The 23,297-nt window shown below is 36.5% G+C and overlaps 2 protein-coding genes across 2 annotated transcripts; one reads left to right on the forward strand and one right to left on the reverse strand.

The window, feature by feature from the left end:
• Positions 1 to 656: 656 nt before the first annotated feature.
• Positions 657 to 1,757, reverse strand: LOC132270469 (F-box/kelch-repeat protein At3g06240-like). Its single transcript, XM_059771648.1, has one exon. It carries the CDS (start codon positions 1,755 to 1,757, stop codon positions 657 to 659), a length of 1,101 nt encoding a protein of 366 aa, XP_059627631.1.
• Positions 1,758 to 5,158: 3,401 nt separating this feature from the next.
• On the forward strand, positions 5,159 to 23,291 carry LOC132270470 (uncharacterized). Its single transcript, XM_059771650.1, has 4 exons — positions 5,159 to 5,278; positions 20,715 to 21,008; positions 21,090 to 22,616; positions 22,872 to 23,291. Exons 1-4 carry the CDS (start codon positions 5,159 to 5,161, stop codon positions 23,289 to 23,291), a joined length of 2,361 nt encoding a protein of 786 aa, XP_059627633.1.
• Positions 23,292 to 23,297: the final 6 nt, after the last annotated feature.

Raw genomic sequence — 23,297 nt, forward strand, 5'->3', positions numbered from 1 at the left:
ATGGACCTATGGTTAAGCTCCTTTCAGTTCCTTGTGTCAAGGGAGCAAATCTATTAAGGACTGGAGATAAGAGTCGTCTCAGAATTTTATTTATTTATTTATTTGTTAAAATCTTTAAAATTCACCCACCCATTTTTTGAAATACGCAACTATATATTCGTGTAATTCGGACTAGTATAGGCAATTTTATAGATTTTACAACTTAATAATAATGTTTTATTCATTCATTCGACAAGTTCTTTATTTATGTATAAATGGACATTGGTGCAACAAATCGAAGCAAATATTATTACTCAAAAATAAATGACCCCTTCAAGAATATGAACACGTGAACTAATTAATTAGTGTCCGACATTTACAGTAAGGAAATCATCACAATAAAGAAACTAATTAATTAGTGTCCAACATTTAATTCGTTCTCCAAAAATTGTGGTAAAAACCTAATTATTAAAACTAAAAAAATAAAAAGAATCTATTTAGAATTTTTTTTAAAAAATAAATAAATAAATCCAAAATATCCAAAATTGAGAAAACAAAATATTCTGAACCCTAAACCATAGAATTAATTGGGGTTCAAAGAACCCTAAACCAAAGAGTTAAGCCATTATATATGGGCGATAAAAACATGCTTTCTATCAGATAAATTATCCTAAATTTCATTTGTGCTCTATCACAGGTGATGTGAAACTATCTACATAGATTGTTAGCTTCAAATCCTCTTCTCCTTCGATGACAATATTTTCCGAACATGCGTCCTCTCTTGTGTTGTATAAAGCCGACTTATTGCCGTCTACCAACAGCATAGTTTCACCATAATTCAAGACCGCCAATTGCGCGAACACATCTGACTTTGGGACTTCATCACCAGCAATTCTAGTCCAAGACTCCTCCACCCCATATTCCTTCATAATCCAATATGCATGATCCCCTTGTGGCATTACACAAAGGCATCCTTGAAACACCGTGAATCGGAATGCCTCAAATTCGGTGTAGCAAGGGGGCATGGCAATCATCCACAGTTTCTCATCCGCCAAACTGAAAGCAACAATCTCGAATTTCGGAAGCAAACTAATCCAATGAATGACTCCATTCAGCTCCACCATAGGCTCACTAGCTATAAGACCATCATTGTACTCAGGAAAGTCTTGAACTTTTCTCCAAGAACCAACACTCACTGAATATACATAAACGCTATTGTCGGTTATTTTCACCAACTTGCAATCATCCGAACAATGGTCATAGCCAAATCCAAAGTTACGAGGAAATTCACGATCTGGTATTTGCATGAACTCCCTCGTGGAAGGATTGAATATATATATGAACCAAAAATCTTCAATCGGTTTAGAAAGAAAATCTACCTCCATGCATATCAACCCATTGCCAGAACCAACGACGCTACACCGAGGATGTACAGGATTGTTCGGAAATAAAAATTTAATCTTTTCTACGTCAATTTCAAACATGGATGATCTGAAGCTTGCCGTGTAGAGACGGTATGGAGGGCGTATAGTGGCTATGAGCAAGCGTTGTGTTTCGAAGCTGGACTTCGTGAGTGCGAGTGATTGATTGAGGTGCTTTTTCATGAAGGGGGAGTCCGAGATCAAAGAGCGCCATGACTTTGACACGCACTTGAATCGCAGCAGAGACTTCACGGGCAGTTTTGAGAGTATTTCAACAAGGATAGGTTCGGGAAGGCTAGGCAAAGGCTTGACTTCTTCTTCGCAAGACTCATGATTTGTATTCTCTGCATTCTTCATCGCTATGGTTTGCCTGGACCAAGCAAAACTAACAATGGGCAATTTTGAATCTCTCAACTATGAATATATTATATGAATAACTTGAATCCACAAAGCTGATCAACTTTGAATACATAGAAGGGTACGTACATATTTATAATGGAAATGAATCATCTCCAACGAAATTTCTTTCTTACTATTTTTAAGAATATAATCTTGTTATAACCCCACATCATCAACTTACCATTCCCTCGTTAATTTACCAAACTTAATTAATTAATTAATAAATATAATATCTTTGTACTAAAATTTCCAAGATAATAATTACTGCCGATTTCCCATCCCCTAAAACTTTCACTTTACTTTTTGGCAAATTCAATTTTAAGAGGAAAATAAACTTTTTTTTTTTGTTATAGTTGTCTAATGCAGTGAAATCTATATTCTTATTCACAAATTTTTTTAAAAAAAAAATTATATCCAAATTTTCAGATTTTTACTAATCCAATTGTAACAGTGTCACTAATTGGATGAGAAAGAACCACAACGTTTTTAGTCCAAACGATACCATATTTATTAACTCAAAAAAAAACTGTGAAATCTTTGTTCCAATGGATAAAACTCTGGAAGGTAAAGGAGATCCAAATGAGCTTTGAGTTATCTGATGTATCAAGATCTTAAAATACTTTCTCAACCTAGAAAAAAACTCTAAAATCTTCCAAACCTTAAATTGTAGGTAATAAAGATTGATGATATTGGAGAGAAATTGAAAGAAGGAAGCTTAATGGTAATTGTTATCTTGAAAATTTTAGCACAAAAAAGTAAAGTGAAAGTTTTAACGGGATAGGAAATCGCCTTAATTGTTATCTTGGAAATTTTAGTCTAGGAGATATCATATTTAGTAGTTTATTAATTAAGTTTGGTAAATTAATGATGAAATAGTAAGTTGGTGATGTGGCATTAGAGCAGTTGTAAGATTACATACTGAAAGATGCTAGGAAAGAAATTTCCTTGAAGAGGATCCGTTCCTATTTATAATAGAGAAAACCTATAAAGCTTACATATGGGTTTAGGAAAATCTAATGGTATATGGAAACTGAAAAATAAAAAAATTAAATATTTTCTTTATAAAAAAAATTTACTTCTTTTGACTAGACTGAAAAATAAAACGTGAAAAAAAAAAAAAAAAAAAAAAAAAAAAGAAGGTTAACTGTTAAATAAATTGTTTGTTTCGATTTTACAAAAGTAAAGTTACTATGGAATAAAGAAAACCCTAACACAACATTATAAAGAAAATAATCCTGTAAGGAAACTGTCAGGAGGAAACCTAACCTAAATGGGTTTAGGAACACATAATAGTATATGGAAACTAAAAATAAAAAATTTACCGAAAATTAAATATTTTTAAAAAATTATAAAAAAAAATATACCTCCAATCTTAAAGCTACTTTACAAGGAAATTATTATCATTTTTTAAATTAGGCAACTGTCTTTTCAGATTTTCTATTTTTAGCTTTAATCCTTAATATTTTAGGTCTCGTTTCGACATGACCAAAAAAAAAAAAAAAAAAACGGAAAACACATATCCAATTTTTTTTTTTATTAAAAAAAATTATGTTTAGTAATTAAATTGCCTATTTTGATTTAAAATATATATATACCGAAAAAAGAGGATTCCAAAAATATTATGTATATTGAATAAATTATCTCTTTTGAATAGAACCAAAAAAAAAAAAAAAAAGTTTGTTCTATTAAATAAATTATTTCTTTGACGCGTAACCTATAAAAAATTACCAAAAAAAAATTTGAAATTACTTGTTTGGACTAGACAAAAATACCTGAAAAAAATTAACTTTGCTAAATAAATTATTTGATTCCCCAAATTCATAGGATCAGGATCCTGAGCGAAAAACGGTACCAAGGGCTTTGGATTGCTAACTTCAAATGGTCATAATTCTTTAGTTTTTAATCCAAATGAGGTCAAATTTAGCTCAACTTGAAGGTTTTAGGTCTAATTTTCAATGTAATTGGTTTCACTCAAAAAAACACTAAACCACAAAAGGAATTATGACTATTTAAGTGATGCAAGATAAAGAATTTTTTAAACCGAGTATACATAATGTAAGTGATAGTTATTTTTGAAAAATATTTCAATGTAATATTTGGCCAAGCTTGATGAGTGTTAATGTAATTAACCCAAATATATATATAAGATAGGGTTAAATGCAACCAAAAAAAAAAAAAAATAATAATTCCCTTACATTTTTCAATTTGTACAAATAACGACTTTCGAGAAAATTGAACAATAAATTGACTAATATACCCTTATAATAAAATAATATATATACAATTAGATAATGTGTATATATATGTGCATCTCTCTTAGGCTCCGTTCGTTAGGAAGGAAAAAAATTAGATGGAAGGGAGAAAAGAAGGGAAGGATGAGACATCCCTAGGGAAGAGATTATGAACTTCCCTCATTTTGTTCGGTTAGATGAAAAAGAAGATAAGAACCCACCAAATTCCTTTGTTTGTTACGAGAAAAGGGAAAAGAGAATTTAAAATTATTTTTATCATTATACCCTTCATTATTTTCTTTTCATCATCTTTACTACTCATTTGAACACTACCATTAATTTTGCTCTAATTTGTTGTTTGTTTTATTTACATATACATATACATATATATATATATATAATCATATTTCATCATGAATAATAATAATATAAAAAAAAGTACCCCACTATATACTGACTAGTGGCACTCAACTGAAGAGACTCAGAGGAAGGTCCTTAGTTAAGCAGTCTGGAATTGTTTTTCTGGTTTGTAAAACTTGATGCCACTCCTAGCAGTCAGATCAATTTGATACAAGTTAAGCAAACTGCGTATTTTCGGCTTCAAACTAGGATTACGGATTTCAGACCGATCAGTCTCTGCAACTCAAAAATATGTCTGGTCCCTTCAACGTAGTCCCAGAAACTCTACTAACATAATAAAAGGGAGCAAACGTAAGGAAATGGTGCTTCTGCTTCCTTATAGCTATGAAAGTAAAGAGGACTATAAGGTAATGCTTTCTGGCGAGCAGGGATAGAAGACGAGGATGATGATGTCAACGATATTAAATAAAAAACAAAATCTTCCGTGTCTTTTAAATAAAATAATTGGGAAGGCTAATATTGTAATTTAGTATTTTTATAATAGTACCACTTGTTTTCTCTTGTGTCTTCTGCCCAAATTTAGGTGGATGAAAATTGTAAAAAATGAGGGATAAGTCATCCCTCCTATTATCCTTTCTCTCCGTGTTTCCTTCTTACCGAACGAAGGAATTTTGTTCATTCCCTCCTATTTTTCTTCCACCCATCTTCCTTCCTTCCAACCAAACAGAGCATCAGAGGAACGTAAAATTGAAACTAGTTGAAATTACGATGGCTCTGGAAGAGAAATTTGAAATGCCACTCGGAGAAGAAGGTGTTGCAAATATGGCAACTGTTCAAGAAGGCACTGATCTAAACGAGAAAGTCAAGGTAGTTGCTGTGACGACCCTGGTTTTTTAGGCCAGCGTGTCCTGTGATGAACCGTAAGGATGATCCGATAACGAATCCGAATGCGGAAGCGAAAATAGAAAACAAGACTCTAAGAAGTCAAAGTGACCTTCCATGAGGTCGTGGAACTCAACAAGAACAGAAGCAAAAGATCGAAAATATGACAAATAAGCCCCTAGGGGAAAAATAGTCATTTTTGAAAACTGTAGATTCGGGAGCCACCGAGCACACCGCTGGAAGGACAACGAAAAACTAATTAAGATGGACTCAAGAATCGCATGATTCGGAGTCCGGACGAAGGAGAAACGGCATGACGAAGAAAAACGAGCACTTAAAGCAAAAAGGGTAAACTGGTAATTATCCAGGAAGAACCGGATGCAACCGAGCAAACCGTTGCAAAGACAGCGAAAAATTAGTCAAGTTCAAAAAAAAATTCACTTGAATCGGAGTCCGGACAAAGGAGAAAAGCTCAAAATAAGAATTGACGTCGCGGCGGCCCGACGAAGGGCCATGGCGCACACGGTGCCCATGCGCGAGCCCACCGGCGTGCATGCCGGCGCCCAAAAACATGGCTGGTGGAAGCCCTTGGCTGCTGCTACATTTTTTTTGATCTTCCTAGAACTGAGGCTTCAAACAGAGGTCAAGAAGAGTATTTCTGGAAAAACACGAAGAAGAAACCCACCCTAAAATTGAGTTTTCTACCCGATAACGTGGACGGAATCGAAAAAAACTCACTATGAAATCCCCAAAATTCCCCTAGATCAGAACTGAACAAGAAGGTCATAAAGCTGCTAAATGAAAACTGGAAGCTGAAACTTCACGAGGGATTTCCGGTATGAAGACGACATTTTCTGGAAAAACACGAAGAAGAAACCCCCCCTAAAATCATGTTTTCTATTCAATCATGTCAAAAGAAGAAAACAAAACTGATGTGAAGGATCCATAATGCCCCTAGATCAGAATATGCAAAAAAAATGCGAAATGAATTCACAAGAGGCTCAAAACACAAACGATAAGGTTTTGCCCGGAAACGACTATGCACGCAAACGTAACTTACCTATTTAGACGCGCTACAATGGTCCATAGCTTAAAAATATAGCCGATGCAAAATCCGACCCCCCAACGGGCAAAAAGGCGAAAATGGACTTGGAATGGAAAACATGGAATCCAAAAATGCAAAACGGGATCAAATGACCGTTTGGCCCTTGGCCACACTTCAAACATGATTAATAAGACCATATGAAATAATGAAAATGGAATTCCCACACCCGATGCAACCAAGGAGAAGCAATGAGTTGCGATTTTTCAAGGTTTTCAGAATATTTCATGAAGTTAAAAAGTTGTATAGAATACAATACATATGTCATTGGCCTCCAGCCTCATCTCATACATGTCAAATACATTGAAAGGAGTGCACTTATGTACACATTACATACATGGAATCAAATATACATATTTTGACATATAAGTCTACAAAATGACATTTCATGTTAACATTTGCATGAAATGGAAACTTGAAAGCTACACGACATCCAAGGAATGCTAGGCTTCACGAACCAAGTCTTCGTACCTGAAATATACCCCAGTATCGTAGGGGTGAGTAACATAAAGCTACTCGTAGGAGATGCGCATGCATCGACCTAGCATTTTACAAATTTATCACCTTAAGGTGAAACATGTTAAAGGGGCTCATGCCACTAGCGTCTATGTCCAAGTGAGACTCGGGGAGCATCCTAAGCTACCTTAGAGTCTAAGCAACAAGAATCATGATATACATACGTGTATGAAACGAATCATGGTTGGGATAATCCAAAGAACACGACAAGAAGAATGCTTGAGCATAGATTAACATGAATTGCATTTTCAATACAATTGAACTAGGTCTACAGTAATCCATACAACATGACAAAAGCATATTTGAATACAAGTTAACAAGAATCACATTATCCATGCAATTCAACAACAAAAGAGCATGTTATACAATGCAACAAGGTTTCAGTTCTCAAAGCCATCAACTTAGAATCTAAAGCACAAAATAACAGTAGTGGTTCATGCCATCTAACGTCTATGTTATAAATGATTCAATAGGATCAATCCTAAGTTTTATTAGAACGTTAAAACACGATTTTCAATATCGATACAATTTAACCAACATTGGAACTTCCAATACAACGCATAAAGCATAATTTCGCGAAGTTAACATCCTGTAACTTAAAATGGAACGACAAATAAGAAACAACAAGTTACAACATCATCTAGTTATCAACTTGAAAATGAAATGCGAAATCAAACAAAGTGGATACTCGGACGTCACGCCAGATCAGACCGACAACATAGTTACTTTAGGGTTACTAGCCCATGGGTAACCTCCCTACGTGCGCACTAGACCATATAGAGGGACTATCCCCCGTACTAGAACCACGTTCTAGCCATAGTCAAACAATGACATCCCCAAGTTTCCAAAATCAACAAGTTGTGCAACAACGCATATATCAACAGGAATATACAAGATAATCAACTATCTACCAAGTACAACCAAATTTGGAAACCTATACAATCCATGCTCTAAGTCCACAACTAATATGATGTGATGAATGTCGAATCTTCAGTGTGTGATTCGTTACACAGTACGCATGAGAGATGTTAAACACGAAGTGTGCAAATCATTACACAAGGCAACAATATATTCAATAAGGAAAACATATTCTCATAAATACAAACATAGCAACTATGTTATCCAATGTTCAAAACATAACCAAATGAATATACAACAAGTCTAAGTCCATGATTTGAATATAGAAACCACTTCTAAAACACAAATAGATCATGGAGCAAATTGATAGAATTTAAATAGATAAACACAATTAAATTCTATAGATTCCGATTCAATTCCACTTAACCTCAATTTAACACATGTTAAAGGACATGGCAAGGTTATCACCTATATCCATTCTAAAACTCAATTAGGTTGTTAGAACAACAAAGTAGAACTTTAATTAAATCACACTAATTTAATTACCAAGGTTCTAAAACAACTTCTAATAGTCCCAAATTAATATATACTAGTAAACAAGTCATGGCTAATTTAAATATCAAGTTAAAACCTTAATTAAGCTAATGGGACCACAAAATAGATTTTAATTAATTCTTTTAATTAAAATCTCTTGATTTTTAAACTTAACCAAATGCTCTCCATTTAACATATCTTAGAGAATATGCCAAGGACTAATGTAATATCACATTACAAGTTTATTTCATTCAATTTACGACCACGTAAATTAAACTTTCACTAAAGTTAAATATAAAATAAAAGTTGCAATTCTCATGCAATTAATCCCAATTTAATACATGTAAACAACTATACCTAAGCTTAATTTTCTAGCATGCCACAATACAATTCCAAGTTATATATCACCATGAGGATTAAATCTTAAACATGGAATTTAATTAAATAAAAGGTTTCAAAACCACACAGAATATTCTAAATCAAATATATGTGAAGCTATATGGCATGTAGATCAAGAATATCAAGTCGAAATTCAAATAGAGTGAATAGTGCACTCGGGGCAAATTAATTAATCAAATTAATTAATAATTACTAATTTTCAAAACTCCTCCAATCACTTTCGAATTCAACTATGTTGAAGAGCATGCTAAGGCCTAATTTAATATGCTAACACATATTGATTTTAAGCTAGTTAAGGCCATGTGAATTAATCTTTCACCTAAGATAAATATTAAATAAAATCTTTAATACTTATTCAAATGTTCCAATTTTAATACACGACAATGAGCATATCAAGGGGCAATATAAAATCATGCTACATGTTTAAACCAAGTCATGAGCAATCGGGAAAATTAGATCCCGTACAAGAAAAATAAATAATAAAATCTCTAGATTTTATATTTAATCATCCAAACAAGTATTATAAGCATCACAAGCATGCAATATAATAAGAATTTAAACCTAGAATATCTCCTACCTCAATTTGAGATGAAAATCCCAAAGGCCCACCAAAATAAAAGTGCTCCGAATTCGACGATACCGAAAGGTTTTGTCGGGGACAACACCTTGAACATAACCCCCATCAAAGCCCCATCAAAATCATAACTTGACCTCAAAACCAAACTTAAGAAATGGTCAAAACTGAATTCTAATAAGGGGGAAAGGTAGAGCACGGCGAGGGGAACAACAGACGTTAAGGCCGAAGACTTTCCATCAAGGAAAATGAACCAAAAGAGGAGAGAGAAGATGGTAGCACCCCTTGGGCTGCCATGGGAGCTCCAGGTCATGCATGAAGAGGGGAGAAGATGAAAATTGAAATATCTCACCCCCCCTTTTATAGAAATCTCAAAAAGTGACTCGAACGGGCCCCGCCGGGTCTGAAAAAGTAAACTTTGAGCAGACGCGCTCAAATTGCAAAACTTTGTGAACAAAAAAGATTAAAAATGATAAAATATAAACAACAGAAGAAACAACGTCAAAAATCGAGTCCCGAGTAGAAAGTTATGCCCAAAACAAGTTTGGCGAAAACCGGGGCCAGAAACCCTGAAACTGGAAAACATCGACCAGGAGGAAATTCCAAGAGTACACAACTCGACGAAATGTGAAAATGAATCCCGTATGAGGATCCAGGCTCAAAAAAAGTCATTTTGTAATAACTTTCATTAATTGCACAATGGCCCCTCTAAAAAGTTAAAACTACACTTATGGCCCAAAATGAAAATATCTTCCAAAAATATTTTCTTAAAAACCCCTGAAATAAAATATCTTCAAAAGATATTTACGAAAAACACCCCAAGAAATGAAATTAATTCCAAAGATTTATGCATCCATGCCCCTATGGGCACCGGGAACATCTAGAGTACTTTCTTGCAAAAGTAAAGATACGTATTTCGTGGAAACCACTCACGATAAGGATACGTGAAATCAAAAACCAACTCCGAGCATGAGAAGTGAGGTTGTGCCAAAAACTGACAAACGGAGATAAGACGAAATAGGGAAAATGACAGAATAGGGAAAAGACAAAATAGCGCATAGCGTCCAAAAACGAAAAATGCGAAAATGACTCGGTCCTCAAAGGAAGTTGTCAATTAACATGAAAGAGTCTCAGAAACCAATTTCGAGCACTCGAGATGACACTAAGCGACACGAATCAGAGCTCAGAAAGGAAAATTAAACGAAAAAAATTCATTCGTAAAATTTCAGGAAAAAGGAAAGGAAGGCAAATGACCGGGTCGTTACAAACTACCCTCCTTAAAGGAATTTCGTCCCCGAAATTAGGAACACACCAAAGAGAACAGAATCATGACCGAACAAAAGGTCAAATCAAAGGATAGCTCACAACGCACTGAAGGACAAATCCTGAAGTCCTAAGATCAACTGAAGGAACACGAAACCAAGAACTGAGGCAACACCTCATACGAATCGGCACGTTAACTCAACGTCAACTACCGAGAGAATCCCAAGACAACGAAACGTTGAAACATAATAGAAGATGAGAGTCACAAGGCAGTACGAACAGTGACCAGAACCCGCCCACACTTACTCGTCAGCAAGGTAGCATAACAGTATAAGGCACTAATTCGTAACATGCCCCAGAAGGGAACTTTTCGATACCAATGACATCAATGTCGAAAATGATCATTACCAAAAGCACCACGGGAACCAAGCATCTGCGAGAGTTGGGGTAGCAAATCCCAAAACTCTGACACCAATGATATTGGCACCATTATACTTAAGGCCTTAGATCTAAAAGCCATGATGGAAAAGGAAATGAAATGGTGCCTCCCTGGCCCACGTCTCACTCCACCAGATAAGGAAAAGGAAATGAATCGCAGTCGTCTACGCTCACATGAGCCTCACTCGCATCAACCAACAGAACAGACAAGAAGGTTCCCTACATGGGTCCTCACAGAATGAATTTCTCCTATCCAAGGAAGAAACTCGTGAAACAAGAACGCATCCAAGGGATACGACAGATCCTAAGAGACAATGCCAAAAACAGACATAAAAGGGGACAGCGAGCATGCATCATAGCAATGGACTATCTACTCAAGGTGCCACATGAGCAAACAGACATGTTATCAAATCAAAACATGTTATCAAGAGCATATATACACATAAAGTATGCTTAACAAATAATGGATGTCTCAAAGCACCTAAGCATGTGAACATGTTATCATACAAGACATGTTATCAAAGAAGGCATGTTATCAAGATATAAATGACACATCAAAGCAAAACAACGTGAGCATGATATGCACCCAAAACCCGTCGTCCAAGGTATTCGAACCCGGACGTTTTGATACCACCTATGACGACCCTGGTTTTTTAGGCCAGCGTGTCCTCTGATGAACCGTAAGGATGATCCGATAACGGATCCGAATGCAGAAGTGAAAACAGAAAACAAGACTCTAAGAAGTCAAAGTGACCTTCCATGAGGTCGTGGAACTCAACAAGAACTGATGCGGAAGCAAAAGATTGAAAATATGACAAATAAGCCCCCAGGGGCAAAATAGTCATTTCTGAAAACTGTAGATTCGGGTACCACCGAGCACACCGCTGGAAGGACAACGAAAAACTAATCAAGATGGACTCAAGAATCGCATGATCCGGAGTCCAGACGAAGGAGAAACGGCATGACGAAGAAAAACGAGCACTTAAAGCAAAAAGGGTAAACTGGTAATTATCCAGGAAGAACCGGGTGCAATCAAGCAAACCGTTGGAAAGACAGCGAAAAATTAGTCAAGTTCAAAAAAAAATTCACTTGAATCGGAATCCGGACGAAGGAGAAAAGCCCAAAAGAAGAATTGACGTCGCGGCGGCCCGACGAGGGGCCATGGCGCACATGCGCGAGCCCACGGGCGTGCATGCCAGCGCCCAAAGACATGGCTGGTGGCAGCCCTTGGCTGCTGCTACATTTTTTTTTATCTTCCTAGAACTGAGGCTTGAAACGGAGGTCAAGAAGAGTTTTTCTGGAAAAACACGAAGAAGAAACCCCCCCTAAAATTGAGTTTTCTACCCGATAATGTGAACGGAATCGAAAAAAACTCATTGTGAAATCCCCAAAATGCCCCTAGATCAGAACTGAACAAGAGGGTCATAAAGCTGCTAAATGAAAACTGGAAGCTGAAACTTCACGAGGGATTTCCGGTACCAAGATGACATTTTCTGGAAAAACACGAAGAAGAAACCCCCTCTAAAATCATGTTTTCTATTCAACCATGTCAAAAGAAGAAAACAAAACTGATGTGAAAGGTCCAGAATGCCCCTAGATCAGAATATGCAAAAAAAATGCGAAATGAATTCACAAGAGGCTCAAAACACAAACGATAAGGTTTTGCCCGGAAACGACCATGCACGCAAATGTAACTTACCTATTTAGATGTGCTACAATGGTCCATGACTTAAAAATATAGCCGATGCAAAATCCGACCCCCCAACGGGCAAAAAGGCGAAAATGGACTTGGAATGGAAAACATGGAATCCAAAAATGCAAAACGGGATCAAATAACCGTTTGGCCCTTGGCCACACTTCAAACATGATTAATAAGACCTTCTGAAAGAATGAAAATGGAACTCCCACACCCGATGCAATCATGGTGAAGCAATGAGTTGCGATTTTTCAAATAATATTTCATGAAGTTAAAAAGTTGTATAGAATACAATACACATGTCATTGGCCTCCAGCCTCATCTCATACATGTCAAATACATTGAAAGGAGTGCACTTATGTACACATTACATACATGGAATCAAATATACATATTTTGACATATAAGTCTACAAAATGACATTTCATGTTAACATTTGCATGAAATGGAAACTTGAAAGCTACACGACATCCAAGGAATGCTAGGCTTCACGAACCAAGTCTTCATACCTAAAATATACCCCAGTATCGTAGGGGTGAGTAACATAAAGCTACTCGTAGGAGATGAGCATGCATCAACTTAGCATTTTACAAATTTATCACCTTAAGATGAAACATGTTAAAGGGGCTCATGCCACCAAACGTCTATGTCCAAGTGAGACTCGGGGAGCATCCTAAGCTACCTTAGAGTCTAAGCAACAAGAATCATGATATACATACGTGTATGAAACGAATCATGGTTGGGATAATCCAAAGAACACGACAAGAAGAATGCTTGAGCATAGATTAACATGAATTGCATTTTCAATACAATTGAACTAGGTCTAGAGTAATCCATACAACATGACAAAAGCATATTTGAATACAAGTTAACAAGAATCACATTATCCATGCAATTCAACAACAAAAGAGCATGTTATACAATGCAACAAGGTTTAAGTTCTCAAAGACATCAACTTAGAATCTAAAGCACAAAATAACAGTAGTGGTTCATGCCACCTAACGTCTATGTTATAAATGAATCAATAGGATCAATTCTAAGCTTTATTAGAACGTTAAAACACGATTTTCAATATCGATACAATTTAACTAACATTGGAACTTCCAATACAACGCATAAAGCATAATTTCGCAAAGTTAACATCCTGTAACTTAAAATGGAACGACAAATAAAAAACAACAAGTTACAACATCATCTAGTTATCAACTTGAAAATGAAATGCGAAATCAAACAAAGTGGATACTCGGACGTCACGCCGGATCAAACCGACAACATAGTTACTTTAGGGTTACTAGCCCATGGGTAACCTCCCTACGTGCGCACTAGACCATATAGAGGGACTATCCCCCGTACTAGAACCACGTCCTAGCCATAGTCAAACAATGACATCCCTAAGTTTCCAAAATCAACAAGTTGTGCAACAACGTATATATCAACAGGAATATGCAAGATAATCAACTATCTACCAAGCACAACCAAATTTGGAAACCTATAATCCATGCTCTAAGTCCATAACTAATATGATGTGATGAATGTCGAATCTTCAGTGTGCGATTCGTTACACGCTATGCATGAGAGATGTTAAACACGAAGTGTGCAAATCATTACACAAGGCAACAATATATTCAATAAGGAAAACATATTCTCATGAATACAAATATAGCAACTATGTTATCCAATGTTCAAAACATAACCAAATGAATATACAACAAGTCCAAGTCCATGATTTGAATATAGAAACTACTTCTAAAACACAACTAGATCATGGAGCAAATTGATAGAATTTAAATAGATAAACATAATTAAATTCTATAGATTCCGATTCAATTCCAATTAACCTCAATTTAACACATGTTAAATAACGTGGCAAGGTTATCACCTATATCCATTATAAAACTCAATTAGGTTGTTAGAACAACAAAGTAGAACTTTAATTAAATCATGCTAATTTAATTACCAAGGTTCTAAAACAACTTCTAATAGTCCCAAATTAATATATACTAGTAAACAAGTCATGACCAATACAAATATCAAGTTAAAACCTTAATTAAGCTAATGGGACCACAAAATAGATTTTAATTAATTCTTTTAATTAAAATCTCTTGATTTTTAAACTTAACCAAATGCTCTCCATTTAACATATCTTAGAGAATATGCCAAGGACTAATGTAATATCACATTACAAGTTTATTTCATTTAATTTACGACCATGTGAATTAAACTTTCACTAAAGTTAAATATAAAATAAAAGTTACAATTCTCATGCAATTAATCCCAATGTAATACATATGAACAACTATACCTAAGCTTAATTTTCTAGCATGCCACAATACAATTCCAAGTTGTATATCACCATGAGGATTAAATCTTAAACATGGAATTTAATTAAATAAAAGGTTTCAAAACCTCACTGAATATTCTAAATCAAATATATGTGAAGCTATATAGCATGTAGATCAAGAATATCAAGTCGAAATTCAAATAGAGTGAATAGTGCACTCGGGGCAAATTAATTAATCAAATTAATTAATAATTACTAATTTTCAAAACACCTCCAATCACTTTCAAATTCAACTATGTTGAAGAGCATGCTAAGGCCTAATTTAATATGCTAACACATATTGATTTTAAGCTAGTTAAGGCCATGTGAATTAATCTTTCACCTAAGATAAATATTAAATAAAATCTTTAAAACTTATTCAAATGTTCCAATTTTAATACATTACAATGAGCATATCAAGGGGTAATATAAAATCATGCTACATGTTTAAACCAAGTCATGAGCAACCGGAAAAATTAGATCCCGTACAAGAAAAATAAATAATAAAATCTCTAGATTTTATGTTTAATCATGCAAACAAGTATTATAAGCATCACAAGCATGCTATATAACAAGAATTTAAACCTAGAACATCTCCTACCTCAATTTGAGATGAAAATCCCAAAGGCCCACCAAAATAAAAGTGCTCCGAATTCGACGATACCGAGAGGTTTTGTCGGGGACAACACCGTGAACATAACCCCCATCAAAGCCCCATCAAAATCATTACTTGACCTCAAAACCAAACTCAAGAAATGGTCAAAACTAAATTCTAATAAGCGGGAAAGGTAGAGCACGGCGAGGGGAACAACAAACGTTAAGGCCGAAGACTTTCCATCAAGGAAAAGTGAACCAAAAGAGGAGAGAGAAGATGGCAGCACCCCTTGGGCTGCCATGGGAGCTCCAGGTAGTGCATGAAGAGGGGAGAAGATGAAAAATGAAATATCTCACCCCCCTTTTTATAGAAATCTCAAAAAGTGCCTCGAACGAGCCCCGCCGGGTCCGAAAAAGTAAAATTTGAGCAGACGCGCTCAAATGGCAAAACTTTGTGAACAAAAAAGATTCAAAATGATAAAATATGAATAATAGAAGAAACGGCGTCAAAAACTGAGTCCCGAGCAGAAAGTTATGTCCAAAACAAGTTTGGCGAAAACCGGGGCCAGAAACCCTGAAACTGGAAAACATCGACCAGGAGGAAATTCCAAGAGTACACTACTCGACGAAATGTGAAAATGAATCCCGTACAAGGATCCAAGCTCAAAACAAGACATTTTGCAATAACTTTCATTAATTGCACAATGGCCCTTCCAAAAAGTGAAAACTGCACTTATGTCCCAGAATGAAAATATCTTCCAAAAATATTTTCTTAAAAACCCCTGAAATAAAATATCTTTAAAAGATATTTACGAAAAACACCCCAAGAAATGAAATTAATTCCAAAGATTTATGCATCCATGCCCCTATAGGCACCGGGAGCAACCAGAGTACTTTCTTATAAAAGTAAAGATACGTATTTCGTGGAAACCACTCACGATAAGGATACGTGAAATCAAAAACCAACTCCGAGCATGAGAAGTGAGGTTGTGCCAAAAACTGACAAACGGAGGTAAGACGAAATAGGGAAAATGACAGAATAGGGAAAAGACGAAATAGCGCATAGTGTTCAAAAACAAAAAATGCGAAAATTACTCGGTCCTCAAAGGAAGTTGTCAATTCACATGAAAGAGTCTCCGAAACCAATTTCGAGCACTCGAGATGACACTAAGCGACACGAATCAGAGCTCAGAAAGGAAAATTAAACGAAAAAAATTCATTCGTAAAATTTCTGGAAAAAGGAAAGGAAGGCAAATGACCGGGTCGTTACAGTTGCAGCATAGGCTGAATCACCTTCAAGCCACATATTTAGCATGTAGTACTTCAATGTTTAAATGCGTAGTAAAGGAGCCCTAACTTGGAATCATTAATTTGTTTTCTTTTGCTTTGGTTTTTGTTTCCACCAAACCACAGATTTTGTTATAGTTGTGATTGCATTGTCTAAGGGCTGCAATGGAATATATATATATATATATATATATATATATATATATATATATATATATATATATATATATATTAAGGTTTATATAAATAATTATATACGTATATTTAACAAATATGATTATTGTTATTATTATAGTTGTATATATATTTTTTCCTTTTCTTTTTCCTTCTCCTAAAGGTACCAGAATTGGTTTTAGGATAGGATTATAGTAGTATATATTTATACTTAGCATAGTCTGCTACGGTTATATACATATTATAGTGTAACAGAGGCAAAATAGAAAAATAAAGAGTTTTAGAGAGAGGAAGGAAAGAGAGGGATTGGCCAAGAAAGGAGGCCGAACCAAGGAAAGAAGGAAGGAGGATCTGCTTACGGGTTAAATCAGGAGCACATAGGACTGAGAAGGCAACCCAAGGTTCGCCTGATTAAGAAAAGAACAGAGGAAGAAGTAGTTTAAGGTTTTCAAATCTGAAACCTTAAAGGCAAGTTCTTCTTCTATCTCTTTTCTTTAGATCACGTGTTCTATACATACCTAGTACAATTCCAGGATAATTAGAAGTAAATTCGACCATGTATACATACTTAAAAAGATTAAAAACAGTGTTTATGTTTATATATATATGATTGTTAAATCTTGAATCTTGATGCATGAAACTTGTTTTGATTCATTCTTTTAATGCATAATGGCTTAAAATAAAAAGTTTGGGACCATATGAGACTTAGTACAGACATATAGGACCCTTAACGAAGGAGATTAAAGCAGGCAGAGGTCGTCGGAGTTGGAGAAGACGACTCGCAGTAGGAATGAGTCGACTCAGTTGCTAAACGAGTTAACTCAGTTGGAACTCAGTCGACTGGATTGATGAAAGAGTAGACTTGTTTGAAAATGAGCCAACTTAATTAGTAATCGAGTCGACTACTTCTGTGAATGAGCCAACTTAGTTGGGCCGAGACCTGGGTTAAGCATTTTAAGTTCCCAGAAGTAGTTTTAATCTATTTTAATTAATTTAAATGGATTAATTGGACTTGAAAAATTCCCAGAATGCATAATAAACTTAAATATGCTAAGGACTTAGATATTATGGATGTTTAAATAACTAGCTTCAAGTTGTTTAATGGATGTTTTTATTAATTTAATTGTCTTAACAATTAAAATAGATGTTTAAATGATTTTAATCATATTTATAGAGGTTTATATATTTTAAATGAGATATAAGTTGATTACTTGGGATGTAAGTTAACTGTATGCTATTTAAATTGTTATTATTGCTTAAATAAATGCAATGAATATCTGTATGATGTATATCATGTTATTTCTGGATTATTTGATGTATAAATAGATATGTTGCATCAATTGTTGGATTATGTGGAAACCATTGATTGGTTATGGATGAATGCACCATTATCAAGATATGGGGGCATATTATGGATTGACTAGCTATTAAGTTAAGTCTCATCTATTCATGTCAGGTCATGGAACTATATGGATGACATGCCATTGAGAGGCTATGGTAGATAGTTTATTTTTATGTTCTGGATAAGATGGATTTATATATATATGGATATGTGTCATGATATAAGCTTAAGTCTCAGGATTAATGGTTAGGGAGTGTATATTGCCTAGGATGCATTGCTAGATATTGTGGATAATTGTATGCCCTGATAGATCATAGTACTCATGTCCACTATATGTGCGTTTTGCATGTTGCCTACTATTCAGATTGAGGCTGCCCTATAGTCCAGTGAGAGTCATTTTGTGTGTATCTATATATATACAGATTATGTAGTTATTGTTTGAGTTGACTAGGCTATATATGTGTATCGAGTCTTTGTTTGGGATATAGTAGAGTAGAACTTGTTCGTGGGTTTCAGGTGTTTATCAGGTGTAGAGATTGTTCGTGTTGAGCAGAAACCAGTCAACTTCAGTCTTCCGATTCTACTTAGGTATCTACTTTATGTTTTCAGTTTTTCAGTTTGGATTATTATTTTTAGTTGGGATTTTATTAGGGGTCCCCATTATGGATTCTCAAGTTGTAATCTAGATGGGTACTGGTATCAGAGGATTTTGATTATTTAATGGGGCATCTATTTTATTTGGATATTGTTAGAGGAATTATTATTTAGTTTTCTTTTCAACTTTATTATTTATTCTTATTATCTTTTGTATTCTGTGTTCATTTATTACTTAGTTGTTTGATATTCCCTTGGTGTCGTGCGTGGACTTGATCAACCTGTATTCCAGAATAGAGGGGTATCACAGGGTGGCATCACGCAACCCACTATTTTGCCCCCAATATGATAGTCGGGGAATTATAATGTAGAGACCTGTTCTTATATAAGAATGAGGAAACCCGTTGTCAACGGATGACTTTGGGATGGTTTCTATGATCGGAAACCTTCATCTTGCCGTCCAAATCGCATCAGAATTATTATTTCTTCAGGGAACTAATCGTTCCCACAGATGGCACCAGTTGTTGATGCGAAAATCCTCGTGACCCAAAATGGTGGCATTTACTGCAAAACAACGGGATGTCACCTCGAATGGCACCGGTGGGGTACCGACCGAGGACCCTCTGATGATCAAGTTAGTACTTGAAATTGTACAACAGAAAAGTAATTATGTATTCAATGTTAGGGTTTTTTCTCTTATATGATTTAATGACTCGATATCCTATTTATGGCTGCTGTGTCGATGATTAAGATCTCCCTTGTCATCAGTAACGAGATCTGTTGGGGTGATGAAATTGGTTGCGATATTGAGGTTCATCTTATGTTGAATAATAATATCTCTATAAAGTTGGAGAGGAATGACAGCAGGTCAACCTAGGGCATTTTTTTTCCCCACAAAAATAATGGCTTTTATTCTATATTTAATAACTTAGTTGTTTATTTAATAATAATTTAGTACAGAAAACATAATAAGAAAAGAAAAACAAAAGAAAATAATCCAATAGGTCTTCTTTAAATTAACCTTCCAAACAAAAGTAGTGGTACTACTCTTGGAATCGAAGATAAAGATATATATATATATGTGTGTGGAGGGAAAAATCTCCCTCCAATAAGAATAATCCACATCATCATAAATATAAACTTATCCACGATGAGTTTATGAAGCCTACCTCGCTCAAACCCAAATTGAATTTGAGGCTAGTCCAAGATCACTATTCACAAGCCCAATACTATTGTTATTTGACCTTCAGTCCTGTTGAAGCCCGAATCAAGAGATTATCAGCCCAACACGGTAACATCAAACATCCTGCCTGTTATTCAAGCCCAACTGGTTCAAGGTGTATTCAGCCCAGTTTTCCAAGATTGGACAAATCCTATCGGTAGAAGGATTTATCATAAAAGGAGAATTCTTTTATGGGAAGTTCTATACAAGGCAAGTTCTATGTAGGAAATATTATACAATAGAAAGAACTCTATTTGTAAAGAAAGTCATGTATGGGAAAAATTACCTTAATTCTACTAATTTATATGTATAAATAGAGGCCCAGACCTCCAATAAAGGGATCCAAGCAATTCTACACTTCTCTATACACTGTTCTTATTTATTTTTACTGTTCTTGAGTGTGTTGTATTATTTTTCTCAATTATTATTGGTTGAGTAGAATTTTGGACCTACACTTTGGTGCCGTCTGTGGGAATCGTGTGCAAATATATTCCCACTCTTGTTTTTGTTTCACAAGTGAATCTTGCAGCTACCATCCAGAATGTCGAACGGAGGATCTTCAGCAGATCAACAGACGGAGTTGATACAAAAGATGCACGAAGAGTTTCTACACCAGTTTGACGTACTTCGTCAGGCAAACGAAGCAAGCGTGGCTCAGATCTCCTTGCTTCAACAGCAGAATAACACTCTGCAAACGACGCTGGCTCAATTGGTACCACCGCCACTAGTGGGTGACACAGCAGCACCCCCTAGTCAGAATATTCCTTCGATTACTGGACTTTCGCCTGATGGGGTTCCACCTAATGGGGCACGACCCAATGAGGTTCAGCCGAATGAGGTTCAGTAGCAACGGAAGGCAAGATTCGAGGCTGCGGCTTCAGATAACGTCCCTCGTTGCACGCAGGATGAGCAAGTCGAATCCAGCCATAAGCTTATGGTGTGGTCCAATGGAATCCCAGATGGTACAGGTGTTCAGGATGTCTTTGACGAGAAGAGACTCCTGAAGATTCAGACACCTGCCGAGATGGCTCGAGAATACAAAAATTCTTTGATCAAAACTCCTTTCACTGACGATGTGTATCTGGTTGAGAGGCCCAAGAAATTCACCATGCCTTCTTTCACCCAGTTTGATGGAACAAGGGATCCTTCTCGGCACCTAGATCATTATACTCAAAAGATGGCTTTGGATGATCGTAATGACCCTTGGATGTGCAGAGTTTTTCCTACCAGTTTGACAGGAGCAGCACTAGAGTGGTTCAGGAATAGACCGCATAAATCCATCCCGGATTACGTAACTCTATGCACCATGTTCCTGGCACAGTATTACGGAAATAAGAAGCAAAAGAAGAGCATTGCCAGCCTCTTCACCGTAAGGCAGAAAAGGGGGGAAACATTGCAGAATTTCTTGTCAAGATTCAACATGGAGGCATCAGAAATAGCGGATTCTCATCCCACAACTGCTATAGAGACATTTAAACTAGCAATGATTCAGGGGACGAAGTTCCACACTTCCTTAGTCAAGTATTCTCCTCCCGACATGCAGACTCTAAATGCCAGGGCCCAGATTTACATTCGGCTTAAGGAAAATATAGCCCACCGAGCGCAGCACGCTACCCTCATGACAGTGGAAAACAAGCCTCGAGAAAGAGTTCCAACTCCAAAGATTCAAAAAAGCCAACGTTCCTCAACGCCGATCACCGAGGCACCTGAAAAAAGGCAAAGGGTAGAGGAAGGATTTACACCTCTCCGAACTACCTTGGCTCAGCTCTTCCAAGAGAATAAGACGAAGTTCACAACTCCGCAACCGATAAAGCAACCCCTGGAGCAAAGGGACAAAAGCAAGCATTGCGCTTATCATCGAGATTATGGGCATTCAACTAACGATTGCCGATCCCTCAGGCGACAAGTGGAGAATATGATCGCCAGAGGTGACTTGACGGATTACCTCATGACAAAGGAGCATGCAAAGCCCCGCGAGGTCTATCCCCGCAAGGTAGAAGGTACGCAAGTAAAAGTCATCCATGTAATACATGACAGGTCTGAAGATGATCAAGAGTCCGAGGAGGTGTACAGATCCAGATTGAGGGCGACCCACAAGCTCAGGAAGATATCCTCGGTCAATGTTATCAATTCGGGTAGCATTAGTATTGGATTCGGAGATGGCGACCTATCCAGAGTGCAACTCCCCCACGAGGATCCATTGGTCATCAGTCTTTTAGTGGCCAATTGTATGATCAGGAGGGTTTTGGTAGATCCAGGAAGTAGCGCTAACATAATCACAAAGACGGTCTTTGATCAGTTAGAGATCTCGTCATCATCTATTCGACCTACCTTCAGCCCGTTGATGGGATTCGATGGCATAAGAGTAGATCCCCTTGGAGTAATAGACTTGTCCGTAACCGCGGCGAAGAGGACTCTGAAGGAGAACTTTGTTTTAACGGAGATCCATCCTTCTTACAATCTCATCATGGGAAGAGGCTGGATACATCGGATGAGAGGAGTTTTGTCCACCCTCCACCAAGTGATGCGGTGCTTATCTCCAGACGGGAAAGAAGTAATTAATATGTGGGGTGATTAAGTCGCAGCGAAGGAATGCTATATGTTGACACAAGTTGAAGCGAAGAGGGTGTCGACTCAACAACAACTAGGTGTGGCTTCCAAAATTGGACCCAAATAGTAATTACAGAGCATTCTGCCCAAGTATCTTAAGGTCAAGGAGGAAGAGAAAATTGCGAAGCCCACCGAGGGGACCCTCGAAGTCGTGGAAGTTATCCTCGGCGACCCTCAGAAGGTTACTTATCTAGGCTCTTCTTCCACGTCCGAAGAAAAGGAGGCACTAATTGATGTTATCCGGAGCAATGCAGATGCCTTTGCGTGGGATCACTCGGACATGGTAGGGATCGATCCCTCAGTTTCCTGCCATAGCCTGAAGGTGGATCCAGAGTTAAAACCGGTCAAGCAAAAACATCGAAGGTTTACCCCTGAATGCAATCACATTATAGCTGAAGAAGTGAGCAAATTGTTGCAAGCAGGTTTCATTCGAGAAGTGCAATATCCGCAGTGGTTGTCGAACGTGGTAGTCGTACAAAAGAAGAATGGAAAATAGAGGGTT

The sequence above is a fragment of the Cornus florida genome, unplaced genomic scaffold, assembly GCF_030987335.1.
Source record: "Cornus florida cultivar Cherokee Brave unplaced genomic scaffold, ASM3098733v1 CherokeeBrave_3.0.0_Hap2_Chr08, whole genome shotgun sequence".
Classification (NCBI taxonomy): Eukaryota; Viridiplantae; Streptophyta; class Magnoliopsida; order Cornales; family Cornaceae; genus Cornus; species Cornus florida.